The following is a 24773-nucleotide window of genomic DNA, read 5'->3' on the forward strand; positions in this document are numbered from 1 at the left end:
ACGTCGTTTCTAGGCAACCTAAAACGGAGTAGAGTTTGTGCTTTTTTCTCAGCGAAGCGTCTTTGCGGGAGACAGTTCAGTTTATTTTTATTGGGAAGCATTCTTTATCAGTTCACGCTTGTCAGTTGCTTCTATAATGGCTTGTTTTGTGTTCCTATAGCAACGAAAAATTATTTAATGCACGTCACAGTTAGTGCTTTCCGAAAGGTAGCTCTGTTTTTGTGGAAGAACGGTCTCTATGGGAAGAGTCAAAAGAGTTCTGTTTTAAAGAAGACTTGTAAGATTCTGTTTCGGCCATGATGCATCCATTTTCGTTAATCAAAATGCCACTCAGCCAAGCGTAATCGAGAACGACAGTCGGAAAATGTGCGCCTTATGGTGAGAAAATGTTCACCTTCCGTCGAAGGATTCTGCGGGCGTTCGAGGGCGTTAATTACCCGTTGAAGATGGCGGCCTCCCAAGGGGGCAGTGAAAAAAAACAACATACGTATGGCAGCGTATTCGGAAGGCGTTCGGCGTTCGAAAGCGCTCCGAGGCGCTCGGTCCGAAGAAAAACAAAAAGGCTTGGAAGCTGTGCGTGTTTTGTTCGGCCGGCTTCCGGGTCCGGTTTGCGAGAGGCGAGAGGTGAGCTACGCACCGCCCCCTCCACAACTCCGCCACACAGCGACCGACTTCATCCACTCGGCTAGTGATTTGCTCAGGAAGTGCGTTATATGTTACATAATGGAACACCGTTTCTTATTTACTCAGTGGGAAGCGCTCAGGTTCTCCAGGTCCTTGGCGGACGGGGGCCGGGACAGGTGCGACGGGGCGGCCTCCTCGTTGGCCACGATCGGTGGCAGCACGTTCTGCCGGAACTCGCCCATCACGTTGCCGGCCGGGTAGTAGTACGCGACCACGAACAGCTTGCCCGTCTTCGAGATCGACTTGCTGACGCCGAAGTATCGGCTGCCGCGCCACACCATCTGCGAGAAGTGGCCGGTGTTGACGTTCGTGTGCAGCAGGTGCGACTCCTTGAAGTAGTCGTACCGGCGGCTCGTGCTGTACCAGTAGGTGGCCACTTCCTGACCTGCGATGGGACGAGGAAAAGGGGGAAGGTGAAAGGATATACATTAACAGGTGATGTGTTTTTTTTGTTGTGTGAATTCAAACAAATAGACGCTCTTTTTCTAAGTTAACACTAGAATTGCGGAGTTTTGACCGTGTGCAACTCTACCTCAACCATTACATTGTTTCCTGGAGTTTACACTATAAACTAAATATCATAATTTACTGTTATGTTTAATTTAATTTAATACTATTTCTTTTACAGAATTCAAGAACAAATGTACTTCAATCGGAAGTATATTGTTGTAAATTTGCAGTTTTAAAAAGCTCACTTGACATAGGTTTCATAAACGTCTGAGTCTGATTTGGGCAAGCAAATAGATTTTTGTACTGCCTTGCTCATTTAATAGTGTCTCAAATGTGTAATAATGGGCAGATTTATGTCTCGGGGTTTTGTTTATACTCTCGTTGCGAGGCGATTATTTGGAGTGCACCTTCTTCTAAAACATCTTTGATTCATTTATTTGACACGAGTCGATGCAATTGAACCAAAGTTTTACTTATTATTGGCAAATTATTGATGATCACAATCACAAATAACACATACGTAAACTTACCATCATTTAAGCAATTCAAACCTTAAAATTTTTTGAAAACAATAATGTTTTCTTCGGTTTTAGACCAAAAATTTTACAAAACTGTAAAAAAGCAGTGTGACAATTTTTTGAACCATTTTCTCGACTTGGCGGGACTGTGAAGGGGTTAACATACAAGTTACTATCTTTTTTCAAAGGTAGAAATTCTTTAACCGTAAAAATAAAACATCTTGCAAACTAGCCAAATTAATTGATATCATGTATTTCTTTTACATCTTAGAGATTGATTACAACATAAGGTATTTTTTATTATCTTGAGGTATTTAAAAACATTTTTTATTATTTTCTTTTGTTTTTCTAAACCTGTTTTTTGTCTGAAATACTTAATACTTTGTCCGGAAACTTAAATATAATAAGACTTTATAAGCGCCTTTTTAGAGTTTTTGATAAAAATTGTAACTATTTTCACAAACGGCATTGTAAACCTCAAGAAGACTATGAATATTTATAAAAAACCAAACCATATAAATGCGTTTGTTTAACTCTAACTTTTATGCATTATTACATACTCTAGTTCGTCGGAAACGGCTAGTGAAAGAATGTTGAATATTTAGTTTTTATGAGACTGTTTGTCAAAAACTGCAGAAACCTCAAATAACCACCTAAATAGAAATGTGATAAATCAAAATTCTAAGCCAATAGATCAATCGCCTTGCTTACCGGAAAGATCCGTGAGCAGGCTGTTGGCCGGACAGCAGAAGATGTTCTGGCCGTAGTTGGTGCCGCTCTGGTAGTACAGCTCGTTGGTGCTGGCCAGATGGTTGGCCCACTGCTTGGCGTACTCGCACAGCTCAGAGGAGACGCTCAGGGCCGGCGCACCGTGCCGCATCCGGTACTCGTTGTGCCAGCACAGACACTCGAAGATAAACTCCTTGTCCATGACGATCTTCACCTTGGGCGAATCCTCGCCGCCCGCCGCCTCCCCACCGCCGTTGGCGCCGCCCTTCGCCGAACGCTCCTTGCGCTGCTCGGTTGGGGTGGCCTTCGGTAGCAGCGGTCTGTTGTCCAGCGCGTCCTGCGTTTGGCCCGTATCGTTGATGCTGATGTCATCCAGGCCGGCCACGGAGGCTGGCGGTGGTTTGCGGCCATTTTTGTTCAGATCGCATGCGGCCACCCGTTTCCGGAGGTTGGCCATCACTATCGCTTCCTCCCTGGGTAAATCAGAAAAGTAGGTAAGGAGTTTATAAAAGTTTATTTCCCAGCAAAGGTTTAGTTAGTATTTAATTGAATTGAAGCTTAATGTTATAAATCTCAAGGAAAAATGCTTGTATCATTTATTTAACTTCTACTCGTATTGATAATTAATTATCACCAACGAACCCTCCCTGTCACCATACATCATTTCAATTAATTCCACACTTTCTCATCCTCGCTCGACCGAAGTAAACTCATGACCTTCACCTCACAAGACCAAAAAGTGCTCCAGCACAAGCACTTGCAACAATGGCTCCAAATAGTCTGGGAAGGTCTTATGGGGTCGGTCTCACTTGACCGTTTAGGAAAAACAATCTCTTCCTAGCACATCCTTGTGCACAAACGAGACACACGTTTATAGACCACAGCCTTGCTGTGCCATCGGTTTGAGGAAGGAAGTTCAAGTGCGCTGCGATTTGCTGTTCACTTTAAAGATCTTGAGATAGAGCGAGGAAAAATGTTTCCCCAAGGAGCAAGCACTTCCATCTCCATTGCGATATGACACACCATCGGCAAAGCTTGGCGACACTTGTGCACGGTAAGTGGAACGTCTTTACCCTTAGTTGGAGTTGAGCGAGCTTAGTGTTGTGGGGAAATTTATGGCTCCGATTAAATCATCGGTACTGGAGTGAATAATATATGAGCCTCCGTCGAAGCTTCGTATCGTACTGCCAAAGTCACGGTGAAAACTTTGGAAACTAGTAGGCTTTGGAAATGAGGATGCTGGACACGTGTCCTTGCCCCTTCGCCTCCGGGCGAAGATGAACGATATGGCACCAACTGACACACCGATGACAGGTGACGTGCAGTTGTGTCTCACTGCAGTGAATATAAATTGATTCCTCTGTTTCTTTTTCCCCACCCCCTCTCCTGGTATTCCCAGGATCGGCGTCCTTCGCCTAGCAAGCTCTAATCCTTCCGGAAGGTCGGTAAGGCACAGCGGTAAGCTCGCGTGACACTTGGACACGCCGCAGTTCCGCAGGCCTCACGTTCCCCGGGAAAGGCCCCCGAGGCGTGGCAATGCGGCTCCGAGCACCGCATGATCGGCGTACGATTAAGGCTCCGGACTCGCGCCTTGCCTCAGCATTCTTATCTCTTTGATTTATGACTTATTTTCGACTTCACGGGTTCGACTCTTAACGGCTTTTCACGCACGGCACGAAACAAAACACTCCCGAGTGCGTACCACCCGTTCGCTCCAGCAAGCCACAATCGCATGAATACAACAGCTTCTTGCTTGGTTCAGTACCATCCTGGCCCTTTTTCGTCCGCGGTTCCCGCATGCAATGGTGGCAAGAAAGCGTGGAATTATCATTAACATAAATTACTTTTAGATTAGGCGAGTTGTGTTTTCCCCTTCCTTTCCCTGAAGGTTGCGTTGTTCCTCGCTTCTTGCGCTCCAAATCACTATGAATCACTGTCCGGTTCAGCTTTTTTTAAGTGACCGAAGCAAAAGCAAATCTCCGTTTGAAGTTTTTTGCCCGAATGGACTCAATGTCGTAATCACATCAACGACTGCGGAAAATCATCCAAAAAATCGGATATAATTGTTGATTCGGAACGGTGTGCGGGCTTTTTTGTGTGTGTAAAGGTGAGCTCCAAACGAATTGCGAATTGCGAGAAATTATGGTTTTTACTTTGAAAACATTTGTGAAATATATCTTAAAAAAATGGATATTTCTTTAACGATGATAATACTATCAGTGAGCTTTCGTTTGTTGTTTTTAAATATGGTTGCTTTTATTTATCAAGTATCGGTTGTGCCTTAAAATTAAAATTTGGCGAAGGAAAATAAATCTGCTCAATTTAAAAACAGCGTTATGAAAAATATGCACTGTACAAGTGTAAAATTAGATCACAAAAGATCTACACAAAACTATAGCCATAAGACACTATAACAGATACCGAGTATAATAATAAATTCATCATTTTAATGACATATAATGAGCCAATACTTCTAGAAGCAATCAAATGGTGTAGGCAATTCTTTCCGTATTTTCGTACTATTATTTTCACATTTTCTGTCGTATTTTATTTTTCCTTCTAATGACAAGCATTGCGACGACTTGGCCTACACCATTAATGTTGCCATCAATTTTCTTCCCGCTCGCTTCATGTACAGTTTTTCCGACGCATCTTGTGCCTCTAAATTGTGAAGAAAAGTTTCAGCCCACTTTACACAAACGGTGGGTGGGTGAATAGAAAATGGAAGGCAATCGGACGCTATCGCATCTCCGACCGACACTCCATTAGCCACACATTTAAGATTCCATTTAGTCATTCTTAAGTTTTTCCTGTCGGCTTACGTTTACGTTCGGTGGACCACTCTTCGAGCCGTGGCTGGTTCACCCAGGTCGCCAGGTTTTTCCTCAAAAGAAGCGGAAGAAAAGGCCCACCCGGACGCACCAGAGGGCACGAACGAGTGCCGACACGTGAGGAAAGCCCCAATAAGCAGCGTAGTTTATCAAACCAAATTACCTTTTGGTCGTCCGTGTGCGCCCGTTCTAGGTTAAGATGGGAAATTGGAACGCAAGGGCAAGATCTGCACGCGTGCGTCACTTGCCGGCTCGGTTCGATCGTCCATCTGGTAGGCTGCGGGCTGGGTCATGATTAATTCTGGCCATCCTAATTTCGATGACGTAAATGTAGGGAGAGTTTTTCACCCACTCGAGCGGCGATATTGCTTCCAATGAAAATGGTGCCCGAATGGTCTTCGATAGCATGTATTTCAATAATCCTTTCGTCGCACGATGTTTAATTATACTACTGCTTTTATTTCTAACATCATCATGCTTTTCTGCTATAAAACGGTTTTCAGTTTCCTTCGGTGTCGTACGCAAAAGAAGCATTTACCACCAGCATCGGAAAGGTTCAAGTTCGTTTCAAAGATAATTTAGTTCACAGGTGAAATGTTTGCGAACAGCGTGGAAAATATTCTAAAGTTTCAAATGATAGGCATCTCGTTCTTTTAGAAATTTCTAGACAAATTTGTACAAAAGAACTTTGCGATACGCTCTTCAGATATGTGAGCACCGAAAGTACACATAAAACAAAACCCTTCCTTGAAAAAACACTCCAGGCAGTCCTCTAAGCGATTAAGCGGGTCGGGACGGTATGGGAAAAACTTTTGCTGCAGAAGGTTTTGCCTTTTTCCGCTGTTTTATTTTTAATCTCGCCAGCAATAAAACCGCTCGACACTCCGGCCGGCCAAGTACGCTAACCTTGACATTTTCGGGAGAGAGAGGGAGAGAGAGAGAGAGGGAAACCAGAAAAAAAGAAAGCCAATTCATTTAGCTAAAACTTTTCCTTCGTTCGACCCAGTGGGAAAGTCCGGCCAGTTTCGGTACGAGCACACAAACAGCTACATATTTTCATTGACGTTAGAACTTATCTGTCCCGTTCGGGTTTGCTTCAGGCCGTTCGGTACGGGGTTTCATCGGCGAACCCTTTGCCAAATGTTTTAAAAGTATTCCGATTCTTTTAGCCCTTCCCTTCTGCCTCGCTTGCCTCGCCTGTGAGCGTTATGTGCGCCAAAAAGGGTTTGTGAAAAGCTGCAAACTTTTAAACGGTGTTGATATTGCTGGCATTGTTCGGAAAAGTTTAATGCATCCCACGGTCCGCCGAAGGCTATCATTGTAGCTGAGGTATATCGACCGTTGCGGTACGCCGTAAAATGCATCGTACCGAATGTCTGTAGGCTTCTTACGAATAAATTTCAGCAACATTTTTTGAGTTAATGAAAGAATTTAAAAAAAATTAAAAACTGATTCGGGAATGTGGTAAAAACAAAACATTTCTATATTAGTATAAACCTAAAGACGGTTTAACATATTATAGTATAGTGGGGGGTCCGCGACAGCCGAGCGGTATCTCCGGTTAGAAAATCGTCCCATGAGCGCCGGGGCTCACCACCTCGACGGCGTGGGTTCGAATCCCAACCGTGACCGGACCCTCCCCTGTACGAGAGGACTGACTATCCACGTACAACAGGGAAACAAGTCTCGTAAGCCCTTAACGGGCAGGCATGACCAAGAGGTCGTTACGCCAAGAAGAAGTATAGTCTCCTGTTAAAAGGATAGAGTATATTCATGCATACAACTACATTTTATGCATGTTCAAAAAAGTTTTCCTTCAACAAAACCTCTCGCTAAACTATCGACCGCACAATCAACACTCCTGTTTGCACCTGTTGCACCCACCATTTCCGCAGGAAGCTGCTATTTGCTTTTATGCTTCCATAAATGTGAAGGAGAATCATCAAAAGCCGTTGTAAAAGAGTGCAAAAACAGGCAAACAAAAAGCACCAAACCGAGCGGTACCCTCCAGCAAACGCGAACTTTATCGCAACGGGCCATTAATCATTCGCGTTAAAAAATTTAAATGCAGCTTATGGCTTTATAGCTTCATAAAGTCGTAGTTTATGGTGATTTTTATTTGCTATCTAGGAGCATTCAAAAGGAAATTAAAAAGAAATGTTGCATTTGTTACTTAGTATTGAACAAAGCATGTTTGACTTCGAAACTTTATTAAATATTTCCATGTGAAGCTTCTTGCAAAATGATTATAGAAACCACATTATTTATTTATCCCTTTAAAACTATCGCTCTTCAAAACATCACTGTGCCTTTATAGCTTCATAAAGTTGTAGTTCATGGTGATTTTTATCTGCTATGCTTGCATTTGTTACTTCATGTTGAACTGAGCATGTTTAACTTTGAATTTTTTTTTTAAATATTTCTATGTAAAGCTTCTTACAAAATTCTTATTGAAACAATTGTATTTCACTATTAACACTATCGCTCCTCAAAACTTCCCTTATCAACATACTCCGGTAACTAATATTTTTGCCTAACTCTGTCTTATTCGCATGCTTTTCTTAGGCTCTTATTTATAAATATGCTTTACCATACAGCTGTAATTTAAATGTTAAAATTACCTCATGAATCATAAAATAATTGGTTTTAGTTGAAGTAAAATTCTACGGTATCTTGATTGAAAAATGTATATCGAGAGCTTTTATAGCTTTCATAAATGTACATCTGTATTAATGCAGTTTTCCATTTGACAAATCAATGTGAATCATTATTGCATGAAAGCGAAAATTTCCTTTAAGAATTAGTTATCCTTTTTCCAAAAGGAATGTCGGGTCGTAACGGGATTTACATAATGAACAAATTCAAAATACGGTACTCTGTGTACGTCTGATAAAAACGTTCCAAGCGAAAAATGTAGTAGTGCAGCGCTTGCTTTGACAAAGGTTTAAATTGCACACCTTTTTTATCCACTCGACAAGCTCTGATAAATACGAAAGGCTTGCCATCCTTTAGCATCCTTCGCATTTTCCCACCTGATGACGTGCGTACATGACTCCAGGCGTTCCACTGCCGGAGTCTCGATACGGAGCACAATCGCATTGAATATTTATCACCCAATCATTCACCGAGCAAAAGAATTCCTTCCGCTCCGAGACCCCCGCCTCATCTTCGTCCTACGCCCAGATATTCCAGCGTCGAGCTAGGCGACGGCGTGGTTCAATCTACACCGGCTTCGACTTTCACTCTTCGGAATGCTTTTCTCCGCTTTCCGCACACACACACACACACTCTCCCCACCCCCCCGGAACCGCCTGCCAGTGACATTATCAGATTGATATGTAACACAAATCCTCCGGAATGGGTTTCTTGTGTCGGCACTCGCTCGGCGCCCGGTGAATGTTGCTCGGTGAATGCCAATTCCGGGCTTGGGCGGGTTTCCCTTGGCCGTGCGCGTGTCGCTTTGTACGACGGCAAGCACTGCGAGCAGAATTCCAGGGGGATTTTTCGTGAAATTGGGTCAAGATGGGAAATGAAACAAGGAAAACGCAAAAAACTGCACCGTGACATACGATGGAAAAATTGGCTCGATCTGGAAAGCAGCACCGGCGAGTCCATTCGAAATGGACGAGCGTTGCATTTTCCGAACGCCACGAGGGAGGAAAGTGCAACCATAAGGTAGTTTGCACACAACGCGACCGCCACGCCAACGGTAAGAAACTTGCCACAATTTATGGTCTCGTAATGTCCGTTATTGCTACGAGGGTGGATGAAATAAAAAAAAAACCCCCGACAACGTTTTCCATAGCCACCCCGACCCTGGCTCTGGCTCTCCTGGCGCAATGGGAGAAAAGTTTACGGCCGCGCAGTGGTGCAGCAGGAAAATTCGTTTCGTGATATCGCAACTTGCACATCGCCGGTGAAAAACGCGACCTGCACAAGGATCGCACCCGTGACCTGGATTATTTTCCACTCCTACGAAATCGCACTCATTGCTAGCTGCTTTCATTGCTTATCTGAACAGAGACTGCTTGGGGAAAGGAGCAATCCGGCTTGGAGAAAGGAGGTTGGATGAACGGATGCTTGCCATTGGCGAGGCCATTCTTGCAGCGGACACGTGTCTGGATCGTCACCACCGTGAAGCGAACGTTATTTACATCCATTGTCCCTTACGTTCTCGTACACGGCGTGGCATTAAGCTTTGCCGTTTTCTGCTACGGGGCGAATTGGTTTGCTCAACGTCAACACGACGAAAGTCAGCGCCATTTGGAGCCCGCGTTTACGAGGTGTCTTAATTTCAACTTCAACTTCAGTGCCATCACCGCGCCACACTGAGACCAAACGAACCTTGACAACAGGTTTCTGGCCGCAGTGTTAAAGCTTCGACGCAACCAACAAGTTCGACCGACGATGTGTGTGTGTGTGTGAAGGTTCCGAGCGTCTCTGGTGGCGTTGTTGATGGTGGTTTAATTGGTTTGCTTATTAATTGCTGCACGTGCAGCTGTGCGGATAGTGGATGTCATATGCTTTTTTTACGGCGTGGAAAAGAGTGTATGGGCATCGCATGACGATCCCTCATTGCACGTACGCACAAGGATGGTACGGATGGGTTTGCATGGGAATGAATCGTTTTCTTTGTGACGAGCTGACGACAAAGAAAGAAACGCGATGGATGAAAGGACCTCAAGGATGGAACGCAACAAAAAAGAAAAAGTTATAAGAGCTCCTTGCATATTTGTTCTTTTCATTAAACCAGATGCTTCTTTCTTGTTTGTTCTAATAATAAAAAAAAGATGTGTTAAACAATTGTCGTAATGCTTGAAACAATAGTTAACCAGCTGCTTATTGTATGATGTCTAACCGTTATTGAATTTTTCATGTTTGCAAAATTGACTAATGAATTAATATAGCCAATAGCATGAACCCAGTGAAATGTTAAAAAATTGTTTCATGGGGACGTCGTTAAAAGTTATTGATACATAAAATACCGTATTTTTCCGCGTATAACGGCCCCCTTTTAGTTAAAAAATTACCAACGGCAGATTAAGGGGGTCGTTATACACGGTTCATAACTTTTCGATTCTAGCTTTATGGATTACCGGTCGATTAACATTTGAACGATTCGAGACTTGTTTGACAACTTTGAAGATTTGTTTACTACTGATTGATTTTTTTATTTATATTTGGTATTCGTCTTCAAAATCACGCAATTTTAACAACATGCCTCCAACAAAGAATATTTCGTATAAATCCTGTTTCAAATTAAAAGTGATTGAATGCGCAAAAGGGAATGGAAATCTTGCGGGAGAGAAGCATTTTGGATCACCTCCAAGAAGATCTACGTTCGTAGAGTGACTGTTCAAACAGGAATAAAATTGTTAAAGCTGGTGAAAATTAGAAAAAAAGAGTGAGTTTTTTTATAAACATTCAATAATGTTTTAAGAGGGGTGGGTCGTTACACACCGAAAAATACGGTATACAAATTAAATTGTGAAACATGTCAAACACAGTTTATAATACATAAATGATTGTATTTACATGTTTTTGATGTTAATGGTAAATCAACGATATTTATCAAGGATTGTGTCCCATGCTTATTATAATTAAAAACCCGAAATATCTCGAATAAATCAAAAGATCGACAAAATAAGTTTTTTAAAGCGAATTGAACAGACAAACTCAACTGGAAGGGTAAAATGTCTCTGGCTCAAAATAAAAAAATCTCTTCGCGAGCTGTTTAAAGATTTGAACACACATAACTTTGCTCGAAAAATTCGATTACAAAATTTTACCTTCTATTTAAGAATCATTAACAATCATATTAAACGCAATAATATCCATTGGAAAATGGAAAAGTTTATAGTTCTTCTATTTCGATACGGTTTAAGAGAAAGTTTACCCAATCTATAAGAAGCAGAACGAATAAATTGAGGGATATGTTATGTTTGAAATGTTCGAAACTGTTCTCCGAAATTCCAACAGAATTTAATAAAGATACATCGTAATTTTCCAAGTAGGGTTGATCAAACATTTACTAAATTATCAACAAAGTTACGGTGTCATTGATAACTAATAAAAATAAAGTGATTTTGTAAACTAGCCTTAAATGTAGTAAACGTACTTAAAAAGAAAAATTAAAGTGAAGTTCCACTGTTGTGAACTTGTTCACAACAAAAGCATTCATACGATACATGAAAGTGGCTGTAAAATAAAGCTGCTTCGTATCATTATTATTGACGGTATGTTCTTCAATACCGGTTGGATTATCACGGATAGAAAGACAGCCCTTCGTTCCCAAAACACCGATTTAAATTAAATTTGCAAAACTTTCTCTCCGGGCCTGGTTTAACATTGCTGTTTTCTTGAGCTTTTCGGTTGTTTCGCTTTTTTTTCGGATAGAACTAAAACAACCCATCGTGATCTCAAGGATCGAAACAAACACCCAATAACGATACGGTTGCAGTCGACCAAGTACAGCAGTTCTCAACTCCCCACGATACTTTATGCAACCGAACGCAAACACGGCCGCCCCACCCCCCTTGGGAGACATCGAGCGCAAATGCTAATCGTGCGCCATTTCCAGCCCGGCAGCCCCGACAGTTTATCGAGCAGCGCTCGATTGCCATTTAGAAAGCAATTACTATCCCATTTAATTGCCCCTCGGCCCCGGTTTCCTCGGGTGGCAGGAAAAGCTTCATCCGTCCCCCACGTCCCGCCCCCTCACCCTTACCTTCGACGGCTCGGTGCCGGCTTCACCGTACTGCCGGGGATGGTTTCGATGGGCGTGATGCTAAACTCGGGATTACTGAACTGGATCTTCTTGGAGGGCATTTTCACGCTGTTGTTGTTACTGCCTCCTCCGCCGCCGCCACCTCCCGCGTGGTAGCCGCCGGCCGCCCCGCCACTCGTCATGATGCTCGCCAGCCCGTTCCCGTTCGGATCGGTCCCAGCACTCGGCGGTCCGCTTCCGCCCGCCCCGTTGTTGTTGACTTTGTTGATCGAAATCAGCTCCATGTCGTTGCTGGAGAGCTTCTTCTGCAAGGCCATGATGAGTTTGCGTGCCGTTTCGACCGCACCACGGTCACCAAACACACACACTCGACACACGACACTGGTAATCAAAATTCCTCAACCGGCCCGTTATTATTTACTTGCCAAACATCGAGGTAAACACCCACGCGTCACACACGGTGAAGGATTATTCGCCGGATCTGCACTACTTTTCGGGACCACCCGCACTCGTGTCCCAGCTTGACACAGATATTGTAATTACACCCACGAAAACCACCAACCTGTGCTGGGTCGACAATGAAAAATGTTCACAAATAATTCCCCGTTTTGCCCGCAAACGGCCGGTTTTTAAATGCCTTTTTTAAAACACCCCCCCGATCGGGGAAGAACTCGAACGGATTCTCGCGTTCGGTGGAGGCGCACGGTGGTTTTGACCCGCGCGTTGTCATAGGGGGAGAGGAAAATTTATTTTTATCACTTCTTCTTCTGCACTAACTTTGTGTGTATAAATACTGTGTACGAATACACAACCGCCCCTCGGTAATGAGCTCGTTGAAAGCCGTTCACTCACTCGCAAGGCGTGTTTGTGTCATTTTAATGTTTTCATTCGTTGCTGTCATTTACCCTTCATTTTCTTCCCAACCCGTGAGGTGTCTCAAGTGTCGTCACGGTGCTCGTCCATATTCTCCCACTTTTGGCCGAAAATCAAACCACCGCGGTGCGGAATCCGAATCTATATCAACGTGATCTCTTGATGACTTTGTTTTGCCTGTGATTCAGGGCTTGTTTTGTACGTACTTGAACCCGGATGCCTGGGCCCAATACGCCTTTACTTCCGACCATGTGTGCCGCACAATTTATGGTTGTTTTCCACCAAAGTCCGCCCCGTGTTCGAAGTCGTGTTTATTTTTTCCACATTTCGATGCTCGTACTCTGCGACGGGGGTTTTTTTTATCACATTCTGCTGTATGTGTGTTTGTGTTTTTATGTGTGTGCTGGGTAAAGAAAAGGGCGTCCCATAACAGCGTCGACGATGGCGATCCGATGCCTTCGGCCCTCGAGGAACGGAACGGAAATCCGATTTAAGATTATCGAGCATCTAGTTTAATTTCGTCCTCCCGTTTTCCGCATTTCCGCCGCCATCGGTTCGGTTTGTTTGATTTCTTCACTTTCGTCTCCAAACGCCAAAGCGAAGGACTGGTCGTGCAACAAATGTTACCATTCGGGTTGTTTTATTCGTTTTGCTACTTGCGGAGAGAAATTCCCCCACGGGGTGGTGTAGGAACGGAGGGCAAGACAACGCCGTTTTCGGCAGCCGTCGCCCTGTTTTGGGACCAACCGTACGGTTGCTCGCTTGGCTTCGGGAAACAGCGTTCGAATATTGAATCACGGTAACAAGTGGTCCATAAAGTTGCCGCAGTGCCACTAATCCGGAGCGGAATTATGAGATCCGTCTTCGTCTTCGACCCGGTCAGGCTCGTAGCAGCAGCAGCGGGCAGCTTTTACAGTTCGATTTAATACTTCGGGTGGATTTGATTTATGTTTCGTGGACGAAAAACAATCAACTCGTTGCGTTCGCCGTACTGGCAACAACTACGTTCGAAGCAGAAAAATGTATTTGTGCACAAACTCTTTCTCTTTTTTTTTGTCGATGCCCGCGTGGAAACAGAATTGGTTTTTGGTGGGTCGGTTGGGATGTGTTTTTTTTTTCGTACCGATCCAATCTGTCCGTATCGGAACTGCGGTCGAAACAGTCGTGACGGAAGGAAAAACTCACACACTCGCTCACTCGGGAAACGCTTCCACTTCCGATGGTCGCGCAAACGACACTGAACGACACTCGATGGCGGCAACCCGGCGGAAGCTGTTGCCCGACTCACGCTACCGTAACGTCGGTGGGGTCCGGCCCCAACGCCATCGTTGCTTTCCTATTCGCAGCTTAGTTTTGTCTTTTTTTCCTTTATTTTTCAACTTTCCGCTTTACGCCCTCGGATGAAATCGAACAATTCTCCTCTCCTGATGATTTGGGTTGGCTTGTGGTTGGTTTCGGGTGGTAGGGTTTCAGGTGGACTTTATTTCTTACGCCTTTGGTGCCGTTCGCTTCATCGTTTGCGGCCCGAAACGTAGCCGTTCCTGGTACACCACCACTTGCGAGCACGGGGTTTTCCGAACAACTTTTTCACTTTGTTTTGGCTTTCGCACAGTTGTTCACCTTATCGATTACGGCATCGCCCGCTTCGGCAGAAGGCGCTGGAGGCGGATTAACGGTGCTAAGTTTTCAACCACCCGCAGGGAAACCCGGATCACTCATAAGAAAACATCACCGACGGTTTGAGGTGGAACTAAATGTGGTCTCTTGCGTGAGGTCCTTCAGCAAAACTTCAACCTAAACACTTACACCACACAACACTAGAGTTCTTCAGAAGGTCCTTCTGCCTGCTGCCAGGGGGTTTCGGGTTCTGTGTGCTGGTTCCCTTTTGTTGCGTCCTGCCACGGTGAAATCCCGAGCACAACTCAGCAGCAGCGTCCTCGGACGAGCACATCCTGGCCAATGGGCCACACGCCAATCCCTCCACAGTTTCCACTGAGTGTCCTGGCGTTATGTTCCTGCCTTTGGGTGTTCGCAGGAAAAGTGGACATGTGCGAGCACTCACTGGAAGGCACGGGAAGGCTTTTCCACCACTGCGCATGTACAAACAAAACTTTTCCCGTGCCCGAGAGAACGTTGTTGGCTGCTGGTGTTCGAGAGTGGGTGTTTGAATGGCGAAATCAGCACAACTCTTAGTATATCTCACACGCCACAAAGGGGTTTGGGGGCAGGAGGGGGGTGAAACAAAAAAAAAGCGATCACAAAACAGAAACAAGGGTTTCCCCGAAGGTTACGCGCGAGGGAATGGCCGGGGGAGGGGTTGGGGTTGTTGTGTAAGTTAAATTTTCATTCACTTTCTTTTCGTGACCGAAGTTACTACGCCGGGCAGTCCCGTCGGTCCTCAGGCGCTCGGAGGTCAGAAAGGTGCCGAGAGAGAGAGTGGTTGAACAGCGTCAGCATTTTAATATCCTTCTACACTTCTTTTTATTGTTCGTTAACGTTGAGGCATGGCAATTTTACTGAACAAATCGACCTCCTTAGGTTTTTGAGTGACAAAAAATATCTTATTGCATTTGAACACGGTCGCACAGTTGAGCGATACAGCTTCGATGATTGCTTCACACAGAAGTAAAGGACGAAAACGCATAACGATGGGATGGAAACTGTTTTACAACGTGCACTTCATCGTCCCGCGGGGGATGCAAACGAATGCACTAGAGTGACACTAGTTCTAATGCTGAGAGAGAGAGAGGGAAGTGCTCGTTTGCGTTAACACCTGAAGGTGTGTTCGCGGTGCGAAAAGCGTGTCACATTGTCACTGGCACGTTCGCCGGCCGTGGGCTTTCCAGATGGAAATAGACCACATGCGAGAGAAGAAATGAAAGAAATGATACGGTGCGCGAGATAATTGAAATTCTTGCAGGGAACCTATGTAGCTTGTTCGGGAGATGCTGAGGCACGTAATACGGAACAAGCACTTCTAAACACTAGAGGAAGAAATAGACAAATAACGGCCATCAAACACGTTTGACTTTCGTCATTAACTACACCACTCGAGGAACGAAGCAATTTATGTTTCATTCATGTATTGCATGAGCTGTGATGAACAGGAGGATATTGCTTCTCTATGAGATAAGTTAACAACATTACACAGTACAGTTTCATAGAAAACAATAGATGAATTAACAGCATTTTTTAATAGATGATGGAATTTTTGAATAAAAGATGGAGGTACATTTATTATATTTTGTACTGACCTTAATTTGAATTATCTTTAATTTGATCATAACTCTCGTGAACACATTATAATAAGACAATTTTATAAATAATCAGATGAAAACCTAAGAAACCTCCGATATTATTTTTAACTTTTATAGATGAGCAGCGAGCGAGATCGAACATATTTTTTCTAGTTACATTTTCGGTATACTTTGATAATACTTTATCATGGTTTATTTTCACCTTTTTATCCCAATCGATGTCAAAATTAATCAAACGATTTGATAATTGGAGATCTATTTCAAATGTATTGCGCTTCCTTTAAAAATCAAAACATAACATGGTATCTGTATGATCTTTACAAAAAATTTATTCTTTTAACAGTAGAATAGGTTTGAATTTGTTAACAGAAGTAAAACAAAATGAAATGAGATTTTTACTTGTTTAGATTGCTGAGGGGAATACGATGAATTTCCAACATATAAAACAACATGTAGAACAACATGCAAACAGTGAATAAAGAAATATGAATAACGTATCACATCATATTAAAGATAAATGTATAGAAATGATTAAAAACCAAATCTGGATCAAAAATCGATTGAAAGTTATAAAATAAAAAAAGGGTTCGAATTATAGCTATTTTGAAAATTTTTCTCTTGATGTTTCCTAAGTACTTTTTTAGAGTTTGGTTACAACTTTTGGAATTTACTTCTATTAACAAACATAAAAAATATATGACACTACTGCAAACATGTATAATGGATTACAAGGTCATATAAAACAAATGACTTCAACTTTTGTCTAAAGACAGACAGACAAATTTTAGGTATAGAAATGTTAGGCCCCGATTATCCTACTGCTTGAGGTCCCGTAACAGATTGATCTGTCTCTGCAAATAATGAGTCATTTCAATTGCTGCAATGCAGAATAGTCTATGTTATATTTACAATTTGTATTCCTATTCAATCGGCAAGTTTTTTAGTCAACCTTTTCTATACATTTCAGCCTAATTTTTATTTTCACTACAATTGTTTTAACAACGTACGTCTAAGAACAACTGGAGATCACATTTTATTCATAATAATCTGTTTTATTATTCTGTGAAGGTTTTAAATTTATGTTTTACCCTTAAAAGGTAAAGATAGAGAAACAACCACAACTTCATGAAATGAATCGATCCCATAAATCTAGTTCAAAATGATCCAGCTAAAAGATGTTGTACTACACTTGTTCAAGAACGGAACATAAAACTACTCCATTGACAGTTGATTGACGTGGGAAAGGAATGATCTTCGTAATCCCATTTAACGGTATTTAACCGGCGTACGTAAACATGTGTTCGAGTGAGAAGATTTATTTCACACCTCTTTGAAAAAGCTTCGACGTGACACTTTTCACCTCCCTGTCAATAGATTGGGTTCGAGTGCAGGCCTCAAGTTCATATTTAGTCTGTAACTGAGCACACAATTAATTTAAATGTAGTCGAGGACCGGGCCCTACCCGCGTTACGTAAGCTCGACATCCGTTCGCTTGGCTTCTCTTCTGGTTTGGTTTCGTTTGGGACCTGCTTCTCGAACAAACCTTCGCCTGTATCTCGTTTCACGTTTCAATGTGTTTGCCGGGCTTAGGGCAACTTGACTCTTTCCCCGGCTGTCATAATCTTAACATGTGACAAGATGTTCCGCCACCCCACCTCGATCGGTCCGGATCCTCCCCGTCCGTGGAGCATGTTAGGTGCCACAAACACACAGGGTGGGTAGTCGCTCCGGCTTTCTTTCGCCTTTCCGTGCCAGGTCGTTTTGCCGAACGGGCTAGAATATCGCAACCAGTCACGAAGTGTTACAGATATTTATCTGTTTACCGACTTTCAAGCGGTTGGCATGTTGGCTTTTTACAAAACCCAAACGAGCGAGCACTTTCTTCCGCGACTGACAGCTTCTGGGATGGTAGAGCTGTGTACATTGGCGTGCATTCTTCGCCATGTTCCACCTCCGGACGTGCTCGACATTGTGGGCACGCCGGGACTTCAAACTTCAGTGCATGCCTCTTTATTTTTTCTTGGGTTTTCATTTTCCTCCGCACAAGCGGAACTTCATCCTTTTCCCGTTCGTGAGTTCAACCGTGCAGAAGACACCGGCCGTCATTTCCCCGACACGTAAGCAGCTCTCGTGCCCTTGTGCGACAATCCACCAGCAGGGTGACTAATTGCAAACATCGTAAAAACGGTGTGTTCTTGCGCCGTAAAGCGAGTTTCGAAAGCGATTCATTGGGGGAAGGGAAGAAAAAAGGCGAGACGATGAGCAATCCAAGCAACCCAATTGTTTTCTGGCCGAGCTTCGAATCGAACGAGACGTGAACTTTTATGATCGACCTCATCGTTATTCCTGTCTTGCGCGTGATGCTGAAATTTCGGCACGAAAATCCCCCCGGTTTGGGTTTTTTAATGTTTGATATTTTTTTGTTATTTGTTTGCCTGCGAATCACCTAAAGGAAATGCCTTTGCCAAAAAACGCCTCAGCCTGTTGGCGGGATGCTGGAAGCGGTCTCCCTCGAGAGCGACCCGTGAACCAGGGTTTGAATCAATAATTTGGCTTCCATTGTTTTCCGTTCACCGGTGCAGCTCGATGAGCTCATGCTACGGAAGCCGTTGGGACTCGGGCAGTGTTCACGTCCTTTAATGAAAATCGATTCCCGAGATTAGATTTCCACCACGGGCTGCCAAATCTCACCAGCTTAATTTTATTACATCACATCATCGTCCTCATAAAGCCCGGTGCCATAAAAACATGCAATGAGTTATGGCATCCCTTTTGACTTTAAAGGCTTTTCGGCTTTCGAATTCTCTTCACATTAGTCCATCGTTCCTTGATCCTCTTTGTCTCGGCGCGTATGAAAATCAATAACGATATTTTCTTTTCCGTGCCCTCCTCCCCAGTCTCCGCAGTTTGGAGCAACCCTGAAACTTGCTCAATTTTAGATGATGCTGGAAAATTATTTGAACAAGCGCAGAAAAGTTTTATCGCGGTAAAGTTTATTTCCCGCTGGAGCGCGCAATGCGCTGAAAAGCGGGTGCGAAGAAGTTCAATAAACCTGCCGGTAATAGAAGCCAAACAGACACGCACACACAAAGGCACAAATACGGTGGTACGTGTGTCCCCGAACGCCTTCCGCCTGTCATCGAGGAACGAGGACACATGTCTTGTGCCATAAATGGGTGAACCGAGCGAGTAACGCCGCTACGACCCAAGGCAAGCTAGAACGCTCCAAAAAGGACAAAGTATGATGTGAACACCAAACCTTAACCTCACCGGAAAAGGTCGGAAAATTGTCAACCACGAACGGTGGCGTAGTCGATCGACCGACGTGGCGGCGACCGTAGTGCAGTTCTTCCGTCTTCCGGTGGCTTTTACCGAGCTTCATTTTCGCTTAAGAAACCCGAAAGGAAAACAACCGTGTCCCCAGTCCGGACGAAGCCCGGGAACCGGAAGGCTAGTCATAAATTTAATAGACACGGAACATCGTATCGCATTCGCTTACTTGCGCGCGAGCTCAATGCTTTCACGGTAAGGTTTTTCCTGCTTTCCGAACGATGTGCCTTTCTTCGTGGTGCCAATAAATACTTTGTTGGTCGGCGAGATGGGCTGAGAGGCGACGACACCGGAAGCACCGTGGTTCGTGCGGAGGCCAATGAAATGGAACTGCTGGTGATTAGGATTACGAAGCGTCCTTCTTTTTCGCCTGTTCACGAGTTAGTTAGCAGACCGAGGGTTAGCCAGGGGGGGAAGAAGTCGATTCGGAGGTCGTGGAACCGATAAATAATTGACTTGGTTACACTTTCACCCGGTTTTCGCTCGCTTGAAGGCTGATAACGATACGCGCTTCGTGTGAATGAAGGAAGTAAAATGGAAGCTAGGCAAATGCATTAACTTTGTTGGGAGTATGTTTCTTTGTGGTGTTTGAATCTTTTTTCTCGTATTTTATAGGCTTTGTTTGGCCCTTTTTGTGTGACGAAATTATAATAACACGATATACTTCAAACTCCGCCCCGTTTATAAAAGTTATTTTTACATAGATGATGTTGCGCAGAACATATTTATGAGCGCATGATTTTTAATTTAACACTACATCAATTTAATAGCTTCTACATGCCTTACAAACAAACCTGTCATCATGCACGTGGAAATGAAAAAAAACATAACCCATAACAACTTTATGCTGCGTATGGACCGTAAACGATCGTTAATGATAGAGAACCACGATAAAGCGAGTGTGTGGCGTGCATCGGCCTGCCGCGCGTAGTGCGTTTGAAAAATTGATTCGTTTAATTGAAAAGTGTGAAAGAACGAGGCGTTGCCGCATTAATGACGGCTTGGGGTCAACACGTCTCTTCTACCTTCTTCGAAACAGCTTGTTGTTACACAGAACCGAACAACACAACACCTTGCACTGCACGCGAGTTGCATCGTTGCACCGGCGGTGCATCGCGTGGCATTGACCGTGAACTTTTGCGATGTGTTTTTTTTTCTCCGGTTGTGATTCTTGAGCGAAGAAGTTGCGAGCTCGGGGAAACCCGGGGAACGTGGTGTGTTTCTTGGAATACATTTTCTCCCCCCTCCTAGGACATTTTGCTGCTCTTCTTATCTTTGCCATTCCCTTTCGGCGCCGGGCCATTCTGCGCTACGACAAATCCTTGACGTTACATAAATCCAGTTTTATGATTGCAATATTTCATACTGACCTGCATTGAATTGAAATTTATTTTCTTCCGCATGTATGTTGGTATGTACTACGTGCAGCGGCGGTGTGTCTTTTTTGGGCGCCAAGAACGCTCCCGTGTTTCTATGCGAACGTAAGAGAATGTTTTAGAGAAACCCACAATACATTTCCCAGGCTAAGTCAGATAGCCACCGGAAGCTTTTCCAGACGCTTGCGGTGAGGAAACGGAACGATAAATCGATGCGAATTCGACTTTCGTTGAGGAAACATCAGGGAAACCGAAGAAGGATCACTAAGATCACTCACCCCCTTTCTTTTCCAATTTCCCTTCGCGAGCGGTTTGACTTCGAAACAAATCCAGCAGGAAAAGATTGAGACATTTCGACGACGAAGAAAAATCGCACAATCACGCACACCGGCTTGAGCTATTTCAAACCAACAATGGCCGTGGAAGAGACGAAGATGGCACTGAATGGTAGCTCTCGTGTGGTTGTTCGATTAAAGACACGCAAGCGAAAATACCGCGGTTTGCGTTGGGGATGGAAAGATTGTTCTGACTTTCGAAATACCATCATTAAGCGACATGATGCGGCGGAAAGGAAATTGAAGATGATTTCTCGTTTCTGTTTCTCGCAACCGAACGTGGTTGGATCATGTAGATGTAGATTTCCTAGCGTTCGTTTTACATAAAGTAGTTCTTTTGATCAAAGCTATGGTTGACTAGCGATTTGTATTGCCGACCATACTGATAAATGATTTTGTTAAAAGCTTTGTCGCTGATATAAATCAATCTTTTACCCATAAATGCAAATTGATCTCATCTTTACATCTATAAAAATGAATGTTTGTTGAAACTCAAAATCGGCTGGACCAATCTTGATGACGTCTTCGTATGATTTGTTCCTCTTTACCCAAGAAAGGTTTAAGAAAAAAAAAGAATTTGAAAATTCCCAAGGAAAAGCCGTAAAATAGTAAAATTTGGTAAAAACGGCTTTTTCCATATAAAAACATAAAATTTACCTTCTCTAACGAAAGCTAAAAAACGGTTGGACTCATCTAAAAGAAGTTTTCTAATGATTTGTTTCTTCTGGCCCAATAAAAACAATGAAAAGATAAAAAATTCCCAAAGAAATGCAAAAAAACCAGAAAACTCGATAAAGGCTTTTTGTCAATACAAAAATTAAAACTTATAAAAATGAGTATTTGTTTTTAACGCTAAAACTCAAAATCGGCTGAGCCAATCTTGACGATGTAATCGGATTATTTGTTCGTTTTTATTCACGGAAGGTTTAAAAAACAGACAGCTTTAAAACTCCCTAAGCATATGCCGGAAAATATAAAGATATATAACAATGGCCTATAAATGGCAAAATGGCTTCATATTGCTTTTGAAAGGGAAATTTTGAATAAAAAAATGAATGAGCTACAATAAAGCATGGGTGTTGATTGAAAATGTGAGTTTGCATATTAGTAGTATTCTATTGACTGAAATTCAAAAGCCAGGACCAATCGTCGAATTAAAAATGTTCTGCTTCGTGAATAGTAACGAGGGCTTGCAACCCGCTATTTGTCAATTCACTTCAAATAAAAATGAACTTATCTCAAATGTTTATGTGAACTATGTCCCATAGTATCGAAACTAAGATTGGTTGAGTGCACGTATAATTTTAGTTGCTTAAAAAATCTATGCTAATGACTCCAACTAGACCATTGCGCTCACATAAATTGATTAATCGCATTGAAAATGAAAACGAAACGAAGTGAATCGTTTACTGGAATTGTAGAATTATTAATATTGGACGAGGCGAAGTTCGGTGGGTCAGCTTGTTAAAATTAATAAATTTAAAAAGGTGTTTGATTACTTTCTTAAATCATCAATTGTTCATTTGAGTTGAACTAAATCTTACAGCACAAAATTGTTTGACATTACTTGGACTTCCAATAAAATTCTCTATATAAACCACAGGTTAAGAAACTTAACAGATAGCTAAAATTGCAAACAATAGTAACGACTGCTAACACTCATGGGGAACATGAATAATCTCATTTATGTACTTTTATTTTTATCATAAATATTCCACATTTACCGATAACATTAATAACCAACATTCAATTTATTTTAACCTGACAGTTACTCTTTTTTGTCTACCGAAAAATAAGGCGTTTTATCTAAAGAGGATTTAATGCATGTTTCATTTAATCCCCGTTTCACCCACATTATTTATGTTTGACTTTTTAAAGAAATAAATCTTACGCCAGGTATCGACGAATTCGTCACGGTTAAATAAATATGACAAGTAAGGCAAATTACTTGTCAAACGAATCCCGCATGGCGTTGATTTCTTTAACAGCTCGTTGTAAGACATGTGTCAGCGCCGTATGAACAACTTGTCCACCAAATAGCCACCAACCGGGACAGTGCATCGACAGTTGCTCTCCACTCCGGGACTGTAATGCGCATCCATTACCGTCTACTTTACGCCCGGATGACGTTTTGCTGCCATCCGCCGATGATAGATTGCTCTTAATTAGTTAATTACCCCGGGAGAACGCGAGATGCGTGCACTTTAAGACGACTCCCTGATGAAACCCACTCGTTGACGTGGGACCGTGAACCTCGGGGAGTTGCATTAGGATGGAAATCGATTCTCATCCTCCGTCGTTGGAGCAAGGGAATTGAAAAAAAACAACTCCATCACATTAGCATCAAGATACGCACGTTTGTATCCCGATGCTACCGATGCTCCCTTTGCGAGATCCTCTTTCGCCGACTACTTGCCACTGGCCGTAAGAACGCACAACCGATGTGAGTTCGATAAATTGCTCACTTAACACGGCATACCCGCACCGTCCAGCCTCGGAGGGCAGCCTTTCCACCGAAGGCCGATCGCTTGCAGCCGATCCTCAGCCTTCGCAGAAGACTCAGCGACCAAGATGTCACGCTCAAGGCCGTCTCGCAAGGTTGAGGCCATCCGGCGAAGCAAGAAAATCCACCCGGGGCTGGGTTGCGGAAAAGGGCAAAGGCATGGTTTGCACCTTTGCTTCGACAAACAACTTCCAGCGGAGCAAAACCCAAAGCCCCTTCTTTGGTGCCTCCCGGGACCCGAGGGCGGGATAAAGGACAAGAAACTAATAATACCCCATAAAAATTGATTTTATTCAGCACAACCACTTCGTTACACCGCGCTCCTTCATCTCTTTCCGATCTGGGGGAGGTGGAACCCGTTCCACCGAGCGTCAAACAGGAACGAATGTCCCGCAGGAATTCAATCGCAATGGGGCGTGAGCAGCGTATAGAGGATCCCGAAGCGGGTCGGCCACGCCAAGAAGTAAAAGCAAACGTCCGAAGTTGTTGCCAATGCGGCTAAGCTAAAGGGAAGAACAGGAATTAGCAGCTCGCGGATGGGAACACACTCAGAATGAGCCGATAGAACGGAGCTTAAAATATCACTTGCTAAGCCTGTTTTTGTCTACACATTACCAATTGCTACCTTTGCTTGACAAAAGCAGCACTGGAGGCGGGCAGCTTTGCTAAATGTTGTAGATTAATCTTACTTTACCGAAGCCTCTCATGTGACATCGCTTATAAAACGAGGTTATATAAAGTTATTTATTACACGAGTACATTGTTTGTACAAATGCCCTATAATTAAGTAATATTTCTCCGGTGTAAACCATGTATTTATGTGTCCGTTTCCAAGTATTGTCTGCTTGAAAAGATTGATTAAAATGTCTAGCCGGTTTATTACTATGTGTTACATAATTTATCATTTGTACAAAACAAAGAAAGTGTCTCTTGTTCAATTTCCCAATTTTACTGGTAAACTGTAGATGCCTAATTGAATTACTTAATACTTTTTCAATTTTTATTAGAACGTAATCATGTTCTCTAGGGATTTAATTCCGAATGCTTCACATTTTCTTTGCTTCCATTTTTATCTTTTCACCTCAAATCGAATAAAATAATCTAAATTCTAGTTCCACAAATCTCCACCATCATCGTCATCGACGAGCATGCAAAATTGC

At 43.1% G+C, this 24773-nt stretch overlaps 1 protein-coding gene across 1 annotated transcript; it reads right to left on the reverse strand.

Annotated features, from left to right (window-relative positions):
• Positions 1-746: 746 nt before the first annotated feature.
• LOC131266095 (uncharacterized) lies at positions 747-12256 on the reverse strand. The gene is made up of 3 exons (XM_058268453.1): positions 11940-12256; positions 2364-2854; positions 747-1069 (listed from the first exon to the last, which is right to left on the reverse strand). The coding sequence occupies exons 1-3, from the start codon at positions 12254-12256 to the stop codon at positions 747-749; spliced, it is 1131 nt and encodes a 376-aa protein (XP_058124436.1).
• Positions 12257-24773: the final 12517 nt, after the last annotated feature.

The sequence above is a fragment of the Anopheles coustani genome, chromosome 2 (genome assembly GCF_943734705.1).
Source record: "Anopheles coustani chromosome 2, idAnoCousDA_361_x.2, whole genome shotgun sequence".
Classification (NCBI taxonomy): domain Eukaryota; kingdom Metazoa; phylum Arthropoda; class Insecta; order Diptera; family Culicidae; genus Anopheles; species Anopheles coustani.

Excerpts from the sequence above, each read along its gene's own strand:
- LOC131266095 (XM_058268453.1), bottom strand. The coding sequence starts at position 12,256 with ATGGCCTTGCAGAAGAAGCTCTCCAGCAACGACATGGAGCTGATTTCG. Across the intron at positions 2,855-11,939 it reads CCGGCACCGAGCCGTCGAAG|GGAGGAAGCGATAGTGATGG; the intron begins GTAAGGGTGAGG and ends TGATTTACCCAG. Across the intron at positions 1,070-2,363 it reads CCTGCTCACGGATCTTTCCG|GTCAGGAAGTGGCCACCTAC; the intron begins GTAAGCAAGGCG and ends GTCCCATCGCAG.